The 23,324-nt window shown below is 44.5% G+C and overlaps 1 protein-coding gene across 13 annotated transcripts in view; it reads right to left on the reverse strand.

Annotated features, from left to right (window-relative positions):
- Positions 1 to 23,324, reverse strand: part of LOC117355920 (protein scribble homolog) — a 393,083-nt gene that overhangs the window by 214,440 nt on the left and 155,319 nt on the right. For all 13 annotated transcript variants that reach the window (XM_033935046.1, XM_033935039.1, XM_033935045.1 and 10 more), the window contains exon 11: positions 18,896 to 19,062. In XM_033935046.1, the coding sequence (XP_033790937.1) occupies positions 18,896 to 19,062 (167 nt within the window). The remainder of the gene's footprint in view (positions 1 to 18,895; positions 19,063 to 23,324) is intronic.

Below are 23,324 nucleotides of genomic sequence, written 5' to 3' on the forward strand. Positions count from 1 at the left end.
CATTCCAGTTATTCCAGCAACACCACAAGGAACATCGACATGGTGATAGCTCAGCACACCAAATGCAGTGCAACTTGTGACATCTGCACTTCTACTTTAGAAGGAAAGAGTTGGCAGCACCCGAGGACTAAAAAGTGCTACAATTTTAAATCGTCAACAACATGCAGGTCTAACTGGGTGATATATGTCATTCTGTGCCCTTGTGACATGCTATATGTTGGGCGCACTCAGAGACCGATTAGGACCCGTCTCATAGAACACAGGTCACGTATACACACGAGGTCCATGACTGCTCCCATGGTACCTCATTGCATACTAGCCGACCACTCTTTTCAAGATCTTAGGTGGTTTGTTATGGAGCAAGTTTTTGAGGATTTCCAGGGAGACAGACTGACTCGACTTCAACACAGAGAACAATTTTGGATATTTGAGCTTCAATCTTTAACCCCTAATGGTCTGAATGACTATATAGAGTGGCAACACACTTATTAAGTGTGAATGTTTCTTTAAAGGATTTGCTTCAAGTTCCTTTGCAAGCTGTCTTGGTCAGGTGCTTGATCACCTGACTTTTTCATTTCACCTGTTTCTGTTTCTGCGAGTTAAAAAGAGGTCGTCCTCTCCAAACTAGTGCCATTTCTTTCCTGCTTCATTCACGAACTTGAGAGTCATCGAGCAGTGCGGTTCCTGAGGAAGGGGGTTCACCCCCGAAACGGAGTCCGTTGGACATTTATTTCATTTACTGCTTATGGATCACCATTTCCATTACACACGGAGAAGCTAAGTTCTTACAGCCTGTGTATTTTTGAGCTTGGTTGGATTTGGACACTAACTTTCCAGTTTGGCCCCCAGCTTAGGGGTAAGAGATGAATTCCTTCTTTACTTTGATAATGTGTGTTTTTTTCATTTGAGTTTTTTCACACATTGCACATTTTGCACTAGTGAAGCACTACTAATATTATCCGGAGCAAGCCCGGGGATGTTTCGCAGTTAACACCTTCCTGGGTGTAAATCCGCGACAGCTTTTCCCTGGAGTTTCCAGAGGTTGCTGTGTGACTGAGGGCTTGTCCGGTTAATACTCTTAAATTAAATTGTAGAATTATTTTCATTCTTTGTTTAGTTTGGAGTTGGACTTCATCTCTTTTCCCTAATCTTTGTAGACTTCTTGGGGTGAGGGAGGTTCTTTCATTTGTTAGCTTGTTGTTGTACCTCCTCCATTTAGGGTTCTATTTATTGTCTTGTTCAAAACAAGAGACAACATAAACAGGCATAGCATCTATATAAGCATCTCCCAGGCAAAGTCCAATTAAACTCACACATGCCACATCATTCCTAGACAAACATCTCATCCCATATGCTTCTCTTCGGGCCCTGAGATCCGCTGATCAGAATCTGCTGAAAATTCCCTCATTTAAAGAACTTTTCTATACTCGAAACACTATATTCTCAGTCACAGCCCCCTCCGTCTGGAACGCAATGCCATCACACCGCCGCTTGGAAAACTCTCTCGACAAATTCAAAATCAAACTTAAAACCTTTCTATTTCAAGACGCATACCAAAATTCAAGATAAGATCCTTTTTCCACCCATCTTCAACTGCTAAAAAGAACCACTTTTAAAAAGCGATCCCTCTTCCCCATTCGTTCTCTCCCTTACCCCCCTTATCTCCCCCTTTTACATTTATTTTGACTTTAATATAATTTTGAATCTTTCCCTTCCCCAGTACCTTCTGTATCAATTTTACATTACATTACATTAGTGATTTCTATTCCGCTTGTACCTTGCGGTTCTAAGCGGATTACATTAGAAGATTGCTGGTCATTTCCAGGCAATGACAATACAATACTTTACATTACTTTACAAATTTTGCATACAGCACAGTTACTTACCGTAACAGGTGTTATCCAGGGACAGCAGGCATATATTCTCACATGTGGGTGACGTCATCTACGGAGCCCCGATGCGGAAGCATTTTCAAGCAAACTTGATAGAAGATTTAAGTTTGCTCTGCTGCTCCACGCATGCGTGCCTTCCTGCTCCACTAGGGGGTGCATCCCCTCGTGGTCTCCAGTTCACTTAATTAGCAAAGAAGCCAACCTCGGGGAGGTGGGCGGGTTGTGAGAATATATGCCTGCTGTCCCTGGATAACACCTGTTACGGTAAGTAACTGTGCTTTATCCCAGGACAAGCAGGCATGATATTCTCACATGTGGGTGACCTCCAAGCTAACTGAAAAGGGATGGAGGGAAGTTGGCAATTTAAGCGAATAGATTTCGTAAAACCGATTGGCCGAACCGGCCATCGCTTCTGGATAGTGAGTCCAGACAGTAGTGGGAGGTGAAGGTATGAACCGAAGACCACGTGGCAGCCTTGCAGATTTCCTCAATAGGTGTGGACCTGAGGAAAGCTACGGAGGCTGCCATCGCTCGGACTTTGTGTCCCGTTACTCGACCATGCAGCGCGAGACCAGCCTGAGCGTAGCAAAGGGAGATGCAATCGGCCAACCAGTTGGACAAGGTGTGTTTGGAAACTGGATGACCTAACCGGTTTGGGTCGAAGGACAAAAACAGTTGTGGGACTTTCCGGTGTGACTGAGTGCGTTGGAGGTAAAAGGTCAACGCTCTCTTGCAGTCAAGAGTGTGGAGCGCCACTTCTCCGGGGTGAGAGTGGGGCTTGGGAAAAAACACAGGTAAGACAATGGACAAGAACTTTGGGTGGGTGCGGAGTACCACCTTGTCGTGATGGAATACCGTGAAGGGTGGGTCCGCTACCAAAGCTTGTAACTCACTAACTCGCCGGGCGGAAGTGAGCGCGAGCAGGAAAATCACCTTCCAAGTGAGGAATTTTGGATGGCATTTGTCTATGGGCTCAAATGGAGGTTTCATTAGTTGAGCCAGAAACACGTTAAGGTCCCAAACCACCGGGGGAGGTTTGAGAGGAGGGTGGACATTCAGAAGACCCTTCATGAAGCGAGAGACTAAGGGATGGAGCGAGAGGGCTTTCCCTTCCAGGGGCTGATGAAAGGCCGCAATCGCACTGAGGTGTACTCGAATGGAGTTGGTCTTTAGGCCGGAATGAGATAATTGGAGTAAATAGTCCAGGACCAGAGGGACGGGGACCGACACCGGGTCCTGGTTGTGGGAGGAGCACCAGGTTGAGAATCTGGTCCATTTTTAGGAATAGCAGGTTCTTGTCGAGGTCTTTCTGGAGGCCTCCAATATCTCCTTGACTGATTGAGACACGGGGAGAGCAGTCAGGGGGAGAGAAACCAAGCATTCAGATGAAGAGATTGAAGATTGGGATGTAATAGCGAACCCTGACCCTGTGATAGTAGAGAGGGAAACAGAGGCAGAGGCAGTGGATCTCTGACACTGAGTTGAAGTAGAAGGGAAAACCATGGCTGGCATGGCCAGCGAGGGGCAATCAGAATCAGGGTGGCTTGTACTGTTCTCAGGTGGACAAGCGTTCGCAGTATCAGAGGAAACGGCGGGAACGCGTACAGGAACCTTCCGTCCCAGTCGAGGAGGAAGGCGTCAGCCTTGAGCCGGTCCGGGGAGTACATCCGGGAGCAGAAGAGAGGCAGCTTGTGGGGGGATGCGAATAGATCTATTTGAGGCGTCCCCCACTTTTCGAACACCTGTCGTAGGGTCTGAGAGTGTAGTGACCACTCGTGTGGCTGGAGGAGGCTGAGTCTGTCCGCCAGACAGTTTTGTTCTCCTTGTATGTACACCGCTCGAAGGAAGGTGTTGTTGGAGATTGCCCATTTCCAGAGGCGCAGGGCTTCCCGGCAAAGGGACCAAGACCCTGTTCCTCCCTGTTTGTTCACGTAGTACATCGCTACCTGGTTGTCGGTTCGGATGAGAACCACTCGGTCGTGGAGCAGATGTTGAAAGGCTACAGCTGCGAGATAGAGGGCCCGCAGCTCTAGCACGTTGATGTGGCAGCGACGGTCCTCTGCTGACCATATCCCTTGAGTGCGTAGGCCGTCCAGATGGGCTCCCCAAGCGTACTCCGACGAGTCCGTGGTGAGTACCTTGCTGTGTGGTGGGGCGAGGAAGAGCAAACCTTTGGAAAGATTTGAAGAGTCGGCCCACCAGCGGAGCGATCGTTGCAATGAAGGAGTCACAGTCACGGGACGGTCGATCAGGTCCCGGTCTTGACGCCATTGAGAGGCCAGGGTCCATTGAGGGATTCTCAGATGGAGGCGGGCGAAGGGTGTGACATGGACGGTGGAGGCCATGTGGCCCAGGAGAGTCATCATCTGTCGAGCTGATACCGAGGTCAGCAGGGAGATCCTTCGACTCAGACTTACTAACGCCTCTAGGCGCGGAGGGGGGAGGAAGGAACGGAGGCGAACCGTGTCCAGCGTGGCCCCGATGAACTGTAGGGACTGCGAGGGGCGTAGTTCGGATTTTGGGAAGTTTATTTCGAACCCCAGACTTTGTAGGTAGGTAATAGTCTGTTGGGTCGCTGAGATAACCCCTTCCCTGGACGGGGCTTTGATTAGCCAGTCGTCCAGGTAGGGGAATACCTGGAGGCCCTGGGAACGTAAGGTTGCTGCGACCACCACGAGGCACTTGGTGAAGATCCGAGGTGATGATGCTAGGCCGAAGGGAAGGACTCGGTATTGTAGGTGCCAGTCCCCTACCTGAAAACGTAAGAACTTGCGGTGAGCGGGGTGCACTGGGACATGTGTGTACGCCTCCTTGAGATCGAGGGAGCAGAGCCAGTCGCCCTCGTCGATCAGGGGGTAAAGTGTCGGTAGGGAGAGCATCCGAAACTTTTCCCGTACCAGAAATTTGTTGAGGCGTCTCAAGTCTAGTATTGGGCTTAGGTCTCCCGTTTTTTTCGGTACCAGGAAGTAACGGGAGTAGAAGCCCTTCCCCCGTTGGTCGGGGGGAACCTTCTCCACTGCTCTCAGGCGAAGCAGGTCTCGAGCTTCGGAGAAGAGTAGGGGTAGCTGAGTTCGGTTTGGAGGGCAATTCCTTGGGGGGTTGTCCGGAGGAATGGCCTGAAAGTTGAGAGAGTACCCTGATGAGATCACGCCAAGGACCCATGCGTCCGACGTGACTTGTTCCCAGCGAGGGTAAAAGGCTTTGAGCTGGCCCCCGATGGGAAGGAGGCCTGGGACTATGGCGGAGGGGGCCCGCCCCCTTCCGCGTATCCCGTCAAAAGGACGGGGATGGTTTGGTAGTCGCAGGCGGTTGGGACTTGGGCATGGTCCGGTGGTGGGCTTGCGGACGCCTGGGTGGGGGCCGCGAGAAGGCAGGGGTGGATTTTTGTGGGTAGCGGCGCGGAGGGGCCCTATACGGCCTGGACGCGGGCGGTTTAGGCTTTTGTCGGACCAGGGAGGCAAACGAGCGTTCATGTTCGGAGAGGCGTTTTGTAGCCACCTCGATAGTGTCATCGAACAGTTCTTTTCCCACGCAGGGGAGGTTAGCCAACCGGTCCTGCAAGTTGGGGTCCATGTCGACCAGGCGCAGCCAAGCTAGTCGGCGCATGGCGAAAGCAAAGGCTGCTTCTCTGGAGGAGAGTTCGAATCCATCGTATGCCGCGTGGAATAGATGGAGGCGCAGATTGGAGAGGGACTCTAAAAGCAGGCCAAACGCTCCTTGCCGGGAGGCCGGTAAGTCAGTCTCAAAGGCTCTCAATAGTCCAATGAGGTGTTTGAGGTAGGATGTGAAGGTGAAAGTGTAGCTTTGCACCCTAGAAGTCATCATTGCATTTTGATATAGTCTCCTGCCGAACTTGTCCAGGGTTCGGCCTTCTCGGCCTGGGGGGACTGCAGCTGAGACCCGCGATGGGTGAGCCTTTTTCAAGGAGGATTCTACTAGCAGCGACTGGTGGGAGAGCTGTGGTTGTTCGAATCCCGGGTAGGGTACTGTGCGGTACTTGGCCTCCATTTTGGAGGGTACGGCTGTGACCATGTAGGGGGTCTCCAGGTTCCTGAAGAAGGCCTGTTGGAGTACCGGGTTAGGTGGTAAGCGGAGGGACTCTCTGGGCAGTGATGGCATATCCAGTTCCGCTAGGTACTCCTTGGAGTATCTGGAGTCGGACTGGAGGTCTAAGTCCAAGGCGTGGCCCATGTCCTGGACAAAGCGAGTGAAGGATGGGCGGGATGTTCCCGGGGCCCCTTGCGGGGTCGGTGAACGAGACCTCCGTCGGGTGGAGAAGGAGGGGGAGGCTTCCCTCGAGTATCGAGGTTCCTGCTCCGATCCACGCTCTGAGACCGGGGAAGCACTGTGAGAGTGTTCCGGGGTCGTCGATCTTTGGCGTCTTGAGGAGCCCCTCGGAGACGATGCCAGGGTTCGGGGTATCGATCAGTGTCGAATCGGTGACCTCGACCCGGACTCCCTCGGAGAATACTTGCAACCTCGGGTCGGGGTCCCGGTCCGAGGGGGAGTTCGGAGGATGCGCGGGTTGGAGAGTGATAACTCAGCCACCCTTAGTGGTCCCGTACGAGGTGTAGGAGAACGGCCTCGTAGAGTTGGTGAACCTCGGGCCTTCATGGAGGTACGGCGGTTCGAGGTTTCTGTCGTTTTAGCACGACGTTTTGCCCCGCGGCGGTCTGCGGAGGGAGAGCGTCTCGGGCGCCTCGGCGAGGAGTCCGAGGAAGATGGGATGCGGCACACTTTTCCCTGAGGTTGCTCGTTGCGAGGCTCAGGCTGGTCTGGCACCTGCGGAGTCGAGGTCGAGGCAGATTGTAACTGGGCCATTGCAGCGGACAGCTCCGACGAGATCATCGCTCGGAGTAGGTCCTGGAAGACGGGCACGGACAGCATCGAAGGCATGTCCACTGCCTCGGTGCACTCCACCGGGGGCGACCTCGTATCAGAGTATTCCCGTGTGGTGGAGGCACGGCCCGAAGGCTTGGAGGGCTTAGCCGAGGCTGTAAGCATGGGGCTTCCGCCATGCGTCGATGGTGTCCCCAAGGCTGGCTTCTTCGATGTTAAGGAACCTGAAGAAGGAAGAGGGGACTTACCCGGGGCCGAGGCTTTCTGCTGTCCCGAGGGCTTCGGATTCGGGTCTCGGGGCAATGCCGAGGTATTCGGGGCCGAGGTCAAGGCCGGGGCCGAGGCCGGGGCCGACCTCGAGGCCGAGGTAGAGGGTTGGTCCGGAGCTAAAAGGTCCGCCATGCGGGCTTTTCTTCGACGGAGGGCCCGGTTTTGGAAAGTAGCGCACTGGGGGCAGGAGTCGGTTGGATGAGCCGCTCCCAGGCAGAGGATGCACCGGCGATGCGGGTCTGTGATAGAAAGAAGCCGCTCACACCGGGTGCACTTTTTAAAGCCGGTCAAAGGCCGGGACATAGAATCGAAAGTAACCGCGGCTCGAGTTGCCACGCGGCCACGGGGACCCGGAAGCCTCCGGGTCGTCAAAACGAAGCAGGAATCAAGTTGAAAAGTAAGGAATTCGCGCACAGCGACTTAATCGAGAAAAACAAGAAAAAATCGCGGTGCTAGAAGGCAGTTGGGGCAGAGCCTGAAAAACACGACTTCTAGGCTCAGCGGCAAATTTTGAACTGGAGACCACGAGGGGATGCACCCCCTAGTGGAGCAGGAAGGCACGCATGCGTGGAGCAGCAGAGCAAACTTAAATCTTCAATCAAGTTTGCTTGAAAATGCTTCCGCATCGGGGCTCCGTAGATGACGTCACCCACATGTGAGAATATCATGCCTGCTTGTCCTGGGATAACTTACTTTACATGACTTTTCATACATAACTTTACGTAGTTTTACATTCCATTACTTTACATTACCTTACAGTACTTACATAACTTTACCTTATGTTATTTTACATATCATAACTTTACATTACAGAGAGCTAGATTCTGTTTATAGGTGGAGGTATCGGTCATTTTGAGATATTTGGTGGTTTCAATGTTTCCGGGTATGTATTGACGTATCGTCATAGCGACTTTATAAGATGTTGCCTGAGGGGAGGAATTGCAGGGAAGGTGCGGAGGGGATAGGAGATGAGGGGAGATTTTGTCCATATCTTTGTCCTTGTCCTGTTCATTATATTGCCCTAGGGGCGTGGCTTGGACGCGCATTCCGATGGTCGGGTAAACGAATAGCTCCATGCTCAAAAGCTATAATTTTGAAATTACTACAAAAAAAATCAAAATTCAAAAGAAAAATATCTAAATATTGAAAGACAATGACGTCTAGCAAACAGAACAAAAGCGATTTAGGAGCAGGAGGATCCGGTACAGGAAGTAATAAACGATCAAAACCAGAGCCAAGCATCACTCCTTCAAAAGCTCCACTGCCATCAGATGACAACCTCGATGTAATGGAAGAATTAAGACAAATTAAAGAAATTGTTCTGGACAGCAACAAAAAACTACAAAAAGCTATTGAAGATGCAGCAGCATTAACTAAAAGAGTGGAAGTGACGGAAAACAGAATAAACCTAATAGAGGATAACTTTGAACAACTTAATCTGAACGCAAGACAAAACAAAATCATATGGAAAGAGGTAGAAGAAATTAAAAAAGACCTTGAAGACAGCCGGAACCGTGAAAGAAGAAATAATTTAAGAATAATAGGAATACCGGAAGGGGTAGAAAAAAATAATCCTATTACTTTTTTGGAACACTTTCTACCTAAAGTGCTACCATTAAAATTTAAAACACCACTGGAAATCGAAAGGGCACACCGGATACCAACACAAAGGAAAACTTCACAAACTGGACCAAGGACATTAATATTCAAACTACTGAGACATCAACAAGCGCTGGAAATTTGTCAATTAGCTAAAGAAAATAAAAATCTCAAATGTCAAGATTCAAAAATACATATTGTCCCTGATTTTGCCAGGGAAACCGCATTAAAAAGGAAAAAATTTTTAGATATGAGACCACAACTGAAATCTTTAGGGGCTAGATATGGGCTCCTTTATCCAGCAATAATGAAGATCACTATTGCAAATAAAACTCAGAATTTTACAGATCCAACAAAACTACAAGAATTTCTGGACCAATATGAACAACCCATGACATCCTAAACATCTTAATGGAAAACCTAATGAGAAAAATGAGTATGTATAGATCTGTTAATACTTTACTAAAATATTCACCATATAAGAATTGATTTTATTAATAATATGACTTACAGTTAAAATTTAGAACTTTGAAGTGGATTCAAAAAACAACGGACTGGAACTACATGTGCTACAGCACACACATGGAATTATACAAAACCAACATTCTATGAAGGAAATAAAAGAAATAAAACAAACTTTATAAAAGTACATAAACTTATACTTTTTAAAGGAAAGTTTTATAAACATTTTGAAGAAAATGTACTTACAGAAGAAAACGTGGATTAAATGGAGATCTGAATGAAAAATTTACAGAGAAGTAAATATGGTAACTAAATATGGGAGTGATTATATACAAACAGGAAATGTGGTTGATGGACAGGAAAAATCTCCAATCACGCTGCTGGGGAGTTACAAAATACAAAACAAAAAGAGATTGGTTGACAGAGAGAATATCCTGTAAAAGGAAGTGCTTCCGTTTTGATTCTAAAATGTTGCTAAGTTTGTTATGAAAGAGAGGAGATTCAGTCTGGAATAACACAGAATAAATCCAAAAAGACTGTGCTGTATGTAAGGTGTAACTGATTTTCTCCTTCTCGAATACTGAACTAGCTTCGAAGTTATTCAGCGCTTTTATTTCTCTGGCACTTTGACTGACGGGCTGTCCTCGATACTGACAAAAATAAAATCAAGTCCCTAGTCAGGAAACATCTTCATTACTTGCTCTCTTAAGGGAATGATGAATGTCTTGGACTATTTAACAGAAACAATGAGAGAGGAATACTGAATCCTACAAGGTTGAATTGAATAGGCAATGTAAACAACTGGGTATATTTCTAAACAATTGTTCCTGAAGGGATATAGCTATTGACACATAAAGGAACAAAAAACCACTTCAAACGTCTTTTAACTTTCAATGGTGCTCAGATTCCAAGATGGAGGTTTAAAGTACTCAAAAGGGGCATACAGCCCGTGAGAAACTTTATATGGTATCAATCATTGCACCTAGTTATAGAAGATGTTTCAAAGTCCTTAATCAATAATGATTTGTAATATTTGAAAGTCCAAAAAGGACATTAAATGTCATAGGACATTAAAAGAGTACAGAAGCAACAGCAGAATTGAAAATTTGAACACTTACAGTCTGAAAGTAAGGAATTGCAAGCGGGTTCTCTGAGGAAGCCTGTGTGGCGAAACGCGTCAGGACCCAGCTGTTTCACCGCATTCTTTATGCTTCAGCTAAGTGATTTACTTTGAAAGCTTTTTATATACACAGTTTAAAATTCGGATTATCAGTGCTTTCACCTTTTTGGACTTTCAAATATTACAAATCATTATTGATTAAGGACTTTGAAACATCTTCTATAACTAGGTGCAATGATTGATACCATATAAAGTTTCTCACGGGCTGTATGCCCCTTTTGAGTACTTTAAACCTCCATCTTGGAATCTGAGCACCATTGAAAGTTAAAAGACGTTTGAAGTGGTTTTTTGTTCCTTTATGAATTGAATAGGCAACACAAAAACGTTTTTGGGGACAGAAATTGGGGGAAAGAAAAGAATCTAGGAGTCTTACAACTGGGAATTTTACCTAAATCTCTTCCTCACAACACAAATTGGAGTAAAGGTTGAAAAATAGACTGATTGCATCAAACATACCTATATAAAGACATTTTAAGACACACAGACTCCACTTCATGATCCACATAGTACTATTAAAATAATAATAATATTAGATATCAGTATAATGAATGTAAAGTTGATTCTTGATAAATATATGCAAGATTGTAAATCTCATTGATAAATCTTATATAGATTTATCAAAAGATAAGATAATATTTTCTTATATGGATTTAAATACATTAACTTTTATATAAAATTCATATAAGAAAAATATTTATTTGCTAGATATATAGGAAATATATTAGATAAAGGGAGATAAATTATTAGTAGTAAATAAAGAATATTTTAATTTAGCTTGGGGGAGTTATTTTAACCTAACCTCATCTTGCGTACCCAAGTAATCGTATTTAATAAGAGGGGGGGGGGAGGGAGGGAAATAGGGATACGGGAGGGAATGGGAAAGAAAGATATAAAGGAGATATAGAAATAATAAAAGGAAACTATAATTTATTAAGTATATTGGGAAAACATATTAATAAAAAACATTATATATCATTATATAGAAAATATATTATAAAAATTATAATTATAAATGTCTCTTAAAATAATATCTTTGAATGTTAATGGTCTAAATCATGTTATAAAAAGGAAAAAAGCATTACTGTTCTTAAAAAGGCAAAATGCAGATATATGTTGCATACAAGAGACCCACCTTTCAAACATTGAATCTAATAAGTTGACAGGTGGTTGGATAAAGCATTGTTTTTATTCACCAGCCATAGGGAAAAAAGCAGGTGTTGCTATTCTAGTGAATAAAAAATGCTCAGCTTTATTTAAATTAAAAGAATCAGATGTTCATGGCAGATGGGTAAAAGTGGAAATATGCATGGGAAATACAACCATGACGTTGTTTAATATATATGCCCCTAATTCAAAACAAAATGAATTTTTTAAGACTCTTCAACAACTGATCTTACCACTGGCTACTTCAAATCTAATAGTAGCTGGGGATTTTAATGCTGTTATGGATCCTTTATTAGACAAAAACCCAAGTAGATATATGAAATCGATGGGACTAGATAATTTGGTACAAACTTGTAATTTGACAGATATTTGGCGAATACTTCATTTTAATGGACGGGAATTTTCTTTTTGTTCTCATGTTCATAATTCTTTTTCAAGAATAGATTATATATTTATATCAAAACACCTAGCACATCAAGTAACACAAGCTGCCATTGATCCAATCATATTATCTGATCATGGTGGAGTGTGGATTGAAATTAAAATCACAGATCAAAATACAAATAGACCAATATGGAAATTTGATAATACATTGCTTGCTGACCCAATATTCTGTGAGAATTTTCAAACAAAAATGAAAGAGTATTTTCAAATAAATGATAAAGATGAAATCTCTAGGGAAATATTATGGGATGCTTTTAAGGTATCAATAAGAGGACAAATTATTTCTTATTCGGCTTATCTTAATAAACAAAATAGAAAACAATTTTCTAATTTGGAAACAGAAATAAAAATTTTAGAATCAAAATTAATAGAAAAATGGGAATATTCTATACAACAAGAATTATTAAAACTTAAAGTAAAATACAATGAATTCTCATCAAAGATGATAAGAAAAGATTTATTCTCCCAGCAGGCATTGTATTATGGAAACTCAAATAAGTCGGGAAGAATATTGGCAAATTATCTCAAAGCGAAAAAAAAGAAATCAAAAATAATTGCTATAAAAGATGAAAAAGGTGACACATTAACACAAATTGAACCTATCTTAAAACAATTTCTAAAATTTTATAAATCTCTTTATACTTCCGAGACTTATTTAAATAAAGAAAAAGATGGTTTAGAATTTCTGAAAATGTTAGAGGGTCCAAAAGTTCCTGAACATATAAAACGAAGTTTGGAAGAGCCAATATCATTAAAAGAATTAGAAACAGCTTTGAAATCCCTTAGAGTTGGATCCGCTCCAGGTGGTGATGGATATACAGTGGAATTTTATAAAACATTTCAAAATTTATTATTACCCTATTTATTAAATCTTTTTCAATATCAACTTAATAAAAGATGTATAAATGGCACTATAGCAGAATCTTTAATTATTGTTTTACCAAAGCCAAATAAAGATTCCACATTGGTTTCAAACTATAGGCCAATATCTTTAATAAATGTAGATGGAAAAATATTAGCAAAAATACTTGCATTAAGATTGGCTAATGCTCTTCCCCATATTATAGGTATGCCTCAAACAGGATTCGTTGCTCAAAGACATTCATCTCATAATACCAGATTAGCATTCCATACGTTAGATAGATTGTGAGCCCACCGGGACAGAGAGGGAAAATGCTTAAGTACCTGATTGTAAAAACCGCTTAGATAACCTTGATAGGCGGTATATAAAATCCTAATAAACTTGAAACTTGAAACTTATACTTAACAAAGAAAATGAATGAGCCTACTTTTGCTGTTTCTTTAGATGCAGAAAAGGCTTTTGATAGAATAGAATGGACATTTATGTATCAGGCTATGGAATGGTTTGGTATAAGTCCTGGATTCATACAAATGATACAAACATTATATAGCTCCCCCTCTGCTAGATTATATATAAATAATACATTTTCAGAAAAATTTAATCTACAGAGAGGAGTTAGACAAGGATGTCCCTTGTCTCCTTTACTGTTTGATATAGTTTTAGAACCCTTAATATTAGCAATCCAACAAGTAAAGGAAATACAAGGTATACCTCATTCAGATAGAGAATACAAAATATCAGCTTATGCTGATGATTTATTATTATATTTGAGGAATCCAGAATCCACCATTCCACAATTGCTTGAACTAATTGATAAATTCGGAAAGTTTTCAGGATATAAGATAAATTGGAATAAATCAGAAATACTTCCATTAAATGTACACTGTACAAAAGGTTTATTTAATACATTCTCTTTTGTTTGGAAGGAGGATACTATTAAATATCTTGGAATTTGGATTTCAAAAGATTTAGAAGACACAATGAAAATTAATGAAAAATGTTTATTACAAAAAGTGACAGAGATGTGTGAACAATGGAATCCTTTACATTTATCTTGGTGGGGAAGAGTACAAACAGTTAAAATGATGATCTTACCTGTAGTTTGTTACCAAATGGGAATGATACCAGTTTTCTTTCAAGATTCTTTTTATACAAAGTTAAATAAGGTATTGACAAAATTTATTTGGCTCGGGAAAAATCCCAGAATTGCTTTAGTGACATTACAAAGACCAATTGCGGAGGGAGGGGTAAATTTTCCCAACTTCTATAGGTATCATCAAGCCTATATTTTACGTCAAGGTATGTATTGGATCCTCCCAGAGCCCACTGATAATATTCCAGATTGGTTCTGGCTTGAATGGAGACTCATGTTTCCTTTACGTCTCAGTCATGTAGTTAGTATCAAAATGCCAAGGCTATACAAAGAACATAAAATATTCATGGATACATGGAAAACTTTAAGATATACAGTGGTGCCTCACACAACGAACTTAATTGGTTCCAGGAGCAAGTTTGTTATGCGAAACGTTCGTTATGTGAAACGCGTTTTCCCATAAGAATACATGTAAAAAAAAATAATTCGTTCTGCAGCATAAAATATGCTAAGATGACATAAAAAAATATAAATTTTTGGTTATTATTTTTATTTAGATACATCTAAAAACATAATTGTTTTTTAAAACAACACACATTTTTTAAATTTAAAGACAGACTAAGTAGAGTCTAATTTTACAGTGAGAGAGGGCAGAGTCTCAGCGGCAAAAACTGGGACTTAACTGTTCATTTTTTTTTTTTTTTTCTACCGTGTTTCCCCGATGATAAGGCAGGGCCATCAAATAAGACAGCCCCCCCCTTTTTAGAAAAAAATGTAAAATAAGGCACCCCCCCGCAAATAAGCCACCCACCGATACCTGCGCTTACCCGAATCGGGTGGTACGGTGGGTGACTCCGTGTGGTCCCTGGCACCCCCGACACGATCGGGGCAAGAGGGAGCCCAAGCCCTCTTGCCCCCCCGACTCCCCGACACGATCGGGGCAAGAGGGAGCCCAAGCCCTCTTGCCCCGCCGATTCCCCAACTCCCCGACAATATCGGGCCAGGAGGGAGCCCAAGTCCTCCTGGCCACGGCGACCCCCTAACCCCACCCTGCACTACATTCCGGGCAGGAGGGATCCCAGGCCCTCCTGCCCTCGACGCAAACCCCCCCTCCCCCCCAACGACCGCCCCCCCAAGAACCTCCGAATGCCCCCCAGCCGACCCGCGACCCCCCTGGCCGACCCCCACGACACCCCCAACCCCCTTCCCCGTACCTTTCTGTAGTTGGCCGGACAGACGGGAGCCAAACCCGCCTGTCCGGCAGGCAGCCAACGACGGAATGAGGCCGGATTGGCCCATCCGTCCCAAAGCTCCGCCTACTGGTGGGGCCTAAGGCGCCTGGGCCAATCAGAATAGGCCCGGGAGCCTTAGGTCCCTCCTGGGGGCAGGGCCTGAGGCACATGGTCGGGTTGGGCCCATGTGCCTCAGGCCCCGCCCCCAGGAGGGACCTAAGGCTCCCGGGCCTATTCTGATTGGCCCAGGCGCCTTAGGCCCCACCAGTAGGCGGAGCTTTGGGACGGATGGGCCAATCCGGCCTCATTCCGTCGTTGGCTGCCTGCCGGACAGGCGGGTTTGGCTCCCGTCTGTCCGGCCAACTACAGAAAGGTACGGGGAAGGGGGTTGGGGGTGTCGTGGGGGTCGGCCAGGGGGGTCGCGGGTCGGCTGGGGGGCGGTCGGAGGTTCTTGGGGGGGGCGGTCGTTGGGGGGAGGGGGGGTTTGCGTCGAGGGCAGGAGGGCCTGGGATCCCTCCTGCCCGTAATGTAGTGCAGGGTGGGGTTAGGGGGTCGCCGTGGCCAGGAGGACTTGGGCTCCCTCCTGGCCCGATCGTGTCGGGGAGTCGGGGGGGCAAGAGGGCTTGGGCTCCCTCTTGCCCCGATCGTGTCGGGGAGTCGGGGGGGCAAGAGGGCTTGAGCTCCCTCTTGCCCCGATCGTGTCGGGGAGTCGGGGGGGCAAGAGGGCTTGAGCTCCCTCTTGCCCCGATCGTGTCGGGGAGTCGGGGGGGCAAGAGGGCTTGGGCTCCCTCTTGCCCCGATCGTGTCGGGGAGTCGGGGGGGCAAGAGGGCTTGGGCTCCCTCTTGCCCCGATCGTGTCGGGGAGTCGGGGGGGGCAAGAGGGAGCCAGGCGGAGAGAGGGCAGTTAAGCGCAGTGCCTGCGCGGAAGGATGCAGCTCGGGCGACTTCGTTGTGTGAAACGAAGTTCGTTGTACGAATCAAGACATAAAGTTCGTTGTGCGCAGCGTTCGCTGTGCGAGGCGTCCGTTATGCGAGGCACCACTGTATAAGTAATCTAACTCCTATTCCAATTAGTAAATCAACAACTCAAACGATTTGGTTAAACCCCAAGATCAAAATAGGCGGTTTCAAAATAATCTGGAAAAACTGGATGACAGCAGGTATTCGTATTTTAGATGATATAATAAAAAATGGAAAGTTGCTGGAGTTTTCACAATTGCAACATAAATTTGATCTTAAAAAAACACAATATTTTAAATGGTTGCAATTGAAGCAATCCATTCAGGTAGGGTTCCCTGAATGGAAAAATCTTACTAATTATCACAGTTTGGAATTCCTGTGTTTCCAGATTAATTCAACAGGTCATGAAGCTGCACAGTGGTATAAATTAATATCCGATTATATAAATAAAAAACTAAAAAATGGTCTTAGAGACATTTGGAGCATTGAGATAAAGCACCAAATTAGTGCATCTCAATGGCCACGACTTTGGTCTTGGAGGCTAAAATGTACGGTATCAGCATCTATGAGACAAACTTGGTTTTTTCTTTTACATAGAGCTTTCTGGACCCCTGTTCGATTACAAAAAATAGATAGCTCTAGGTCAAATAGATGCTGGCACTGTCATGTTGAAATTGGGACATTAGATCATCTTTTATTCTATTGTCCATTCATCTTAACATTCTGGAAATCAATCTGGCCCCAAATAAATAGGATGTTAGAAAATCCGGTAGCCTTGACATATGATACCATATTATTTGGAACAACTATGAGAGCAAGAAGTCAAATATCATCAAGTAATAACAAACTTCTTTTTATTTTAACTGGAATAGCAATACAACAAATCACATTCAATTGGAAAAAACATGACAGATTAAATTATACATTCTGGTGGAATTCTGTATGTCATATATACAAAATGGAGCTCACTATAGCAACACAAAAAGGACATATAGATAAATTTCAAAAAATATGGAGACCATTAACTGAATATTGTAAGGAATGATTAATTTTCCCATGTATAGAATTTGATTAGAAGAAAAAGGGATTATATCTCTAAATATTATATAATATATTAATACTTGATTTATAATATGAAATATGGAAAGAATAGCATTTAAAAAATTTTATTCATGTATTACTGAATAGAAGGGAGGGGGGAGGGGATGGGATATTATTATATTAACTAAGAATTATATAAATTTAGTTTTCTGAAATATTAGTATGAATTTATATTGTTGATGTAACATGAAAATGAATAAAGATTTCTCATTCAGTATTGATAGGGAGGGAGGGGAGATTATTATATTCAATAATAATTATATTAATTTAAATTTCTTACATAATATTATAACTTTATAAAATATTGATTTTCTAAAGAAATTTTAAATTTGATATTAATCTGTAAGTTAATCAAGTGTGATTATTCAAGTATATAATGAATTTATTTAAAACACTTGTTGTAACATAAGAAAATGAATAAAGATTTATAAAACATTATATTGCCCTATTTTACTTTTTATTTCTTTTTTAAAAAATCTCCAATTTTAACAATTGTAAACCATCCAGATATTTGTTTGATGGTCGGTATATCAAACTATAAATAAATTTAGAAACTTGGAACTCCTATACCTCAAAGTTCCTTAATCTCATATCCCCTTTAAAACTCTAGCTGTGCTTCAGCACCCCTACGCACCAAAAAGGCCACTGCCTTCATCTAGTCCTCTTCTCCAACTCAACTCTTCCCTTCTCTGACCATGATCTCATAACTTTCATAACTCACCACCCTGCCCCCCAGAAATGACCAATCCTAACCAATAATTTCAGAAATCTTAAGTCTATTGACCCGTGTACTCTGCCACGGTCTCACCCTGCATCTCAAACACTACATTATGCAAATCTGTTAATGAAGCACTTTCTACCTATACTACCATTCTCTTCTCCACTCTAGACTCCCTCACTCCTCCTGTCTCATGCCCTGTATCCACCACTTACGTTCCTTTGCCCAGTGTGTGGAACGCCACTGGCTGAAATCCCACATTCACGCTAACTTTGTACACTTCAAATTCATGCAGACCTCCTTTCAAGTTGCCCTCTCGCTTGCAAAAGAAGACTATTACACCCATTTAACCAATTTGGACAAGTTCCTGAAGGAAAAGTCCATGGTCTGTTATTGACAAAGACAGGGAGGAACGCCACTGCTTGCCCTGGATTGGTAGCATGGAATATTGCTACTCCTTGGGTTTTGGCCAGGTACTAGTGACCTGGATTGGTCACCATGAGAACGGGCTACTGGGCTTGATGAACCATTGGTCTGATCCAGTAAGGCTGTTCTTATGGTCCTCGGATCCAACACTGGCCACTCTTCACCATGCTCAACTCTCTATTAAAGATGTCCTCACCTTCGACGCCTATTATGTCCTAGTCTAGATCCTAACAAAAGTTGAGTTTAAAAAATATTTTTCTGACAGAACCATTACCAAAAATTAACCAGACACCTCTTATGTCTGAGGGTCAGCACATGAATGGTTACAGAGAGATGAACTAAACCAAAGAATGAGAAATTAATAAGCTGAATCCAAGTGCAGAGGATTATGGGCAAAATGGTTCTCAGTGAGCACAGAAGAAAAGTGACAGGTGAGCTTCTGTAAGAAGAGCTGGAAATGGTTGCGCATCTCAGAGCTAGCTGCAAAGTACTGATGGGGGAAAGCTAATCAGGTGCTGCATCTTGTACACTGAAAACATTGTAAACAATCCCAGAACAACACGGGGATCACAACCCTAAGGGAAAAACGAGATTATGATCAACTAGGACATTCCAATTCCAGCTAAGAAGTGTAGTGCAAGGAAGGCTTTTACCTAGGCTGGAAGAAGGCTGCTGGGGAAGGAGGTAGCAAGTCAGGACTTTCTCTCCACTCTTCTCATCGTCCTCAGTCTGGAACTTCAACATGGGCTGGGACTGATTCTCAGCCAGCCAAAGTGCCTTCAGATTCAGGTTTGTCAGAGTATATGGTAGGTACTGCAGCCTGAATAAGAAATACACACACAGAGATCACAGAAAGAAGACAGTGAACAGTCGGCTCTCAGGTTAAACAAACAAACAAAAAGAGCAATGATCTAGCAGAGAAATGTGAACGTAATCCCAGCTGCTAGAGAGTTACTCTATTCCCCTGTGCCTTCACTTAACAAATTATAGTTTCAAGTTTCTTAAGTTTTTATAGACCGCCTGTCAAGGTTATCTAAGTGGTTTTACACTTTCCCTATCTGTCCCAGTGGGCTCACAATTTATCTAACGTACCTGGGGCTATGGAGGACTGAGTGACTTGCCCAGGGTCACAAGGAGCAGCACGGGGTTTGAACCCACAACCCCAGGGTGCTGAGGCTGAAGCTCCAACCACCGCGCCACACACTCCTGAAGATAAAGGGTAATGCTTAACTGAATTTACTCCAAGTAATAATAGCAAAACATTTTTTTATCCTAAGAGATATCATATATTATTAACCGCTTTTCTCAGGATATTATATGTTACAGACTTTCAAATATTTATTGAAGTATTCAAATATTCTTATAATTTCAACCCAGTCTTGAGAAGTATCACTCAAGGCTGTTAACCTCTCATTGTTATGAGCTTTACACACTCACTTCCTCACAAGTCATGTATTTGCTTTAATATGTTTTATACAGTCAGGTGCGCAGGTGGTATTCTCATCCATCCTCCCTGACGATGGTAAAGACCAGGGCAGAGAAGTTAGCATCCTGGAGATGAATGCATGGCTACATGGATGGTGTCATCGAGAGCGTTTTGGTGTCCTGGAACATGGGATGATTTTCCAAGGGCTGCTGAGCAGGGATGGTGTGCATCTATCAAAGAAGGGAAGAAGTGTCTTTGCCGGCAGGTTGGCTAATCTACTGAAGAGGGCTTAAAACTAGAAGTGATGGGGCAGGGTGATCAAAACTCCTGGGTGAGTATAAGCCCTCAGGTAAGTAAATCACTGAATACCTCCACACAGATGGGAAAATGGGGCAATGTCTGGAAAGCAGTATATACTAATGCTCAAAGTATGGGAAACGAGATTCTGGATCTAGAAGCTGTGATGGAAGAAGAGAAGTTGGATATAGTGGTGATCAAGAGACATGGTTCACGGAGAACCATGAATGGGATGTAGTTATACAGGGCTATAATCTGTTCAGGAAAGACAGGGAAGGAAGAAAAGGAGGAGGAAGTTAAAGATCATATTAAAGCTACACAATTGCAGGATCTGCAGGGCAAGGAGAGAATGGTGAATATATTTACATTGGTGTGATATACAGGCCTCCTTCACAGACAGAAGAAGTGGACAGAGATTTAATAATAGACATTCAGAATACAGTATATCTAAAAAAAAGGGGAAGTCTTACTAATAGGTGATTTTAACATGCCGGATGTTGACTGGGGTATCCCTATTGCGGGGTCTTCTAGAAGTAGGGAGATCCTGGATTCTGTACAAGGAGAACTGTTCCAGAAGTTGGTAATGGAACACAAGCGGGATGGGGGTCATACTGGACTTAGTGCTTAATAATAATAATAATTTATTTCTTATATACCGCCAAAGCCATAGTAGTTCGAGGCGGTTTACAACGAAGAAGGACTGGACAATCAGCGAATATGGTACAATCAGAGAAAACAGGTACAACAAAGAAGGGCAAGACAGTCTGCGTAAATGTTCAATCCAAGAATGTTCGTAAACAAAGGGGTACAGTCAGTGAATATAGGCATATAGGTAAAACAGAGGGGGAACAATCAGCAGATGAGGATACAGTTTAAAAGGGTAAACAGGACACAGTGTGGTAAAAAGGAGCCATAGGTTGGTTATAGAGGTCTTAGGATATAAATTGGGTAAATAGATTAGTTTTTAGTAGTTTCCTGAAGTTTAGGTAGGATGAAGCGCGTGAGATAATGTCGGCCAGCCAATTATTAAGCTGACCTGCTTGGAAAGCGAGAGTTCTATTTAGATATCTTTTGTAGCGGCAGGCCTTTATAGTTGGATGGCTAAACAGGTGGGTTCTGCGAGTGTGTTTGGATAGGCGGTCTAAGATAAAATGGGGTACCAAGTATAGGGGGGCCGAACCAAGGAGGGATTTGAAACAGAAACAGGCGAACTTGAATTGCACTCTTGCTTCCAAGGGTAGCCAGTGGAGTTTTTGGTAGTAGGGAATTAGGTGTTCCATTTTTTTAGTTCAAAGTAGAGAATGACACGGGGAGCGATCCCCGCAGGCAGCTGCGGCGTGGCTGCGGTTTGGCTGCGGGTTATGGAGACTCCAAAGCCAAATCACCGCAGACACGGGGACAAAAGTTTTCACCGCCCGCAAAAACGGTGAAAAGATTTGTCCCCGCAGGCCAATGTGCCCCCTTCTAGGAACCGCTATTTACCTGTGTTTCACCGTGCTCCTCTTTTGTCAGATCAACCCTTCCTGCCAATAGAACCCGCCCCCCCCCCCCCCCCCCCCGATGATCGCCGGCAGGAAGGTGCTCAGCCCTTCATGCCGACAGAACCAGCCCTCCCCAACGATCGCGGCAGGAGGGTACCCAACCCCTCCTGTAGACCCCCCCCAACGGCCCTCCCGACAATCGCAGCAGAAGGGTACCCAACCCCTCCTGCCGGTCCTCCCAATGGCCTCCCCTAAGATCGCCGGCAGGAGGGTACCCAACCCCTCCTGCTGGACCCCCCCCCAACGAACCCTCCCACCCCGGAACCCCCTTACTAAGGTGGCCCTTAGTCTTACTTTCCAAGTTGGACCGGACGGCTCCTCACACATATGGCCAGCAGGCTTGCCTCCGTCCAAATGAGGCGGGCCCGCCCCTCCCCTCCCCTGCCTAACCCACAGGATCCTAGGGCCTGATTGGCCCAAGCACCTAAGGCCCCTCCTATAGCGGGAGTGGCTTTAGGTGCCTAGACCAATCAGGCCCTAGGATCCTGTGGGTTGGGCAGGGTAGGGGCGGGCCCGCCTCATTTGGACGGAGGCAAGCCTGCTGGCCATACGTGTGAGGAGCCGTCCGGTCCAACTTGGAAAGTAAGACTAAGGGCCACCTTAGTAAGGGGGTTCCGGGGTGGGAGGGTTCGTTGGGGGGGGGGTCCAGCAGGAGGGGTTGGGTACCCTCCTGCCGGCGATCTTAGGGGAGGCCATTGGGAGGACCGGCAGGAGGGGTTGGGTACCCTTCTGCTGCGATTGTCGGGAGGGCCGTTGGGGGGGGTCTACAGGAGGGGTTGGGTGCCCTCCTGCCGTGATCGCTGGGGGGAGGGGAGACTTGCAGCCGTAGCCGCGGTCACTATGCTAATCACGGCAGGGAGATCTTTGCCGCGATTAGGTACAGCGGCCGCGTCTACTTACCATGTAGGCTAACATTGTAAGCATTTAAAGTACATGTCATGTTTGTTTTTGCATTGCTAGCCCCAGGGGTGGTGGAAGATTAGTGATTGAAAAATTGTATGAAAAATAACTATTTTAAATTTAGTGATCAAAATGTGTCAGTTTTGAGAATTTATATTAATTAATTTTTTCTCTGCGTGTTTTGTTTTTGTATAGTTATTAACTAATATTTAACTAAGTTTTAAAGTTTTAAAGAATGTTTCCTTTATACGTAAATAAAGAAAAGTATATAAAATCGTACCCGTTTGAGGCTTTTATGTATGCAGCGGTGACGGTGACGGGGCGGTGAATGGGGTTGCAGTGGCGGTGACGGGGCGGTGAATGGGGTGACAGTGACGGTGACGGGGCGGTGAAGGGAATGGCGGTGACGGGGCGGTGCAGAGGATGGTGAGACGGGGACGGGGCGGTGACGGGGACCAATTTTTTCACCGTGTCATTCTCTAGTTCAAAGATCAGTCGGATTGCCGAGTTTTGGATGATTCGCAATTTTTGAGTGGTTTTTTTGAAAGATCCCAGGTAGATGATATTGCAGTAATCGAGTAGACTTAAGATGGAGGATTGCACAAGTAAGCGGAATGAGGAAGCGTCAAAGTACTTTCTGATGGATCTTAGCTTCCATAAGGTGGAGAAGCCTTTTCTGACTAGAAGGTCAGTGTGTGTTTCGAAGGTAAGGTTGCGGTCAAGAGTCACTCCTAGAATTTTTAAGGAGTTTGTTATGGGAAAGACTTGGCCATTCAGGGAGATTAAAGGATCTTTGATTTTGTCGTTTGGACTCGCCAGGAAAAATTTGTTTTTTTCTGAATTGAGTTTCAGTTTGAAGTCAGCCATCCATAGTTTGATTTGCGTAAAGATAGATGCTAGATGATTATTTATCTCGGG

Source organism: Geotrypetes seraphini, chromosome 2, assembly GCF_902459505.1.
Source record: "Geotrypetes seraphini chromosome 2, aGeoSer1.1, whole genome shotgun sequence".
NCBI lineage: Eukaryota > Metazoa > Chordata > Amphibia > Gymnophiona > Dermophiidae > Geotrypetes > Geotrypetes seraphini.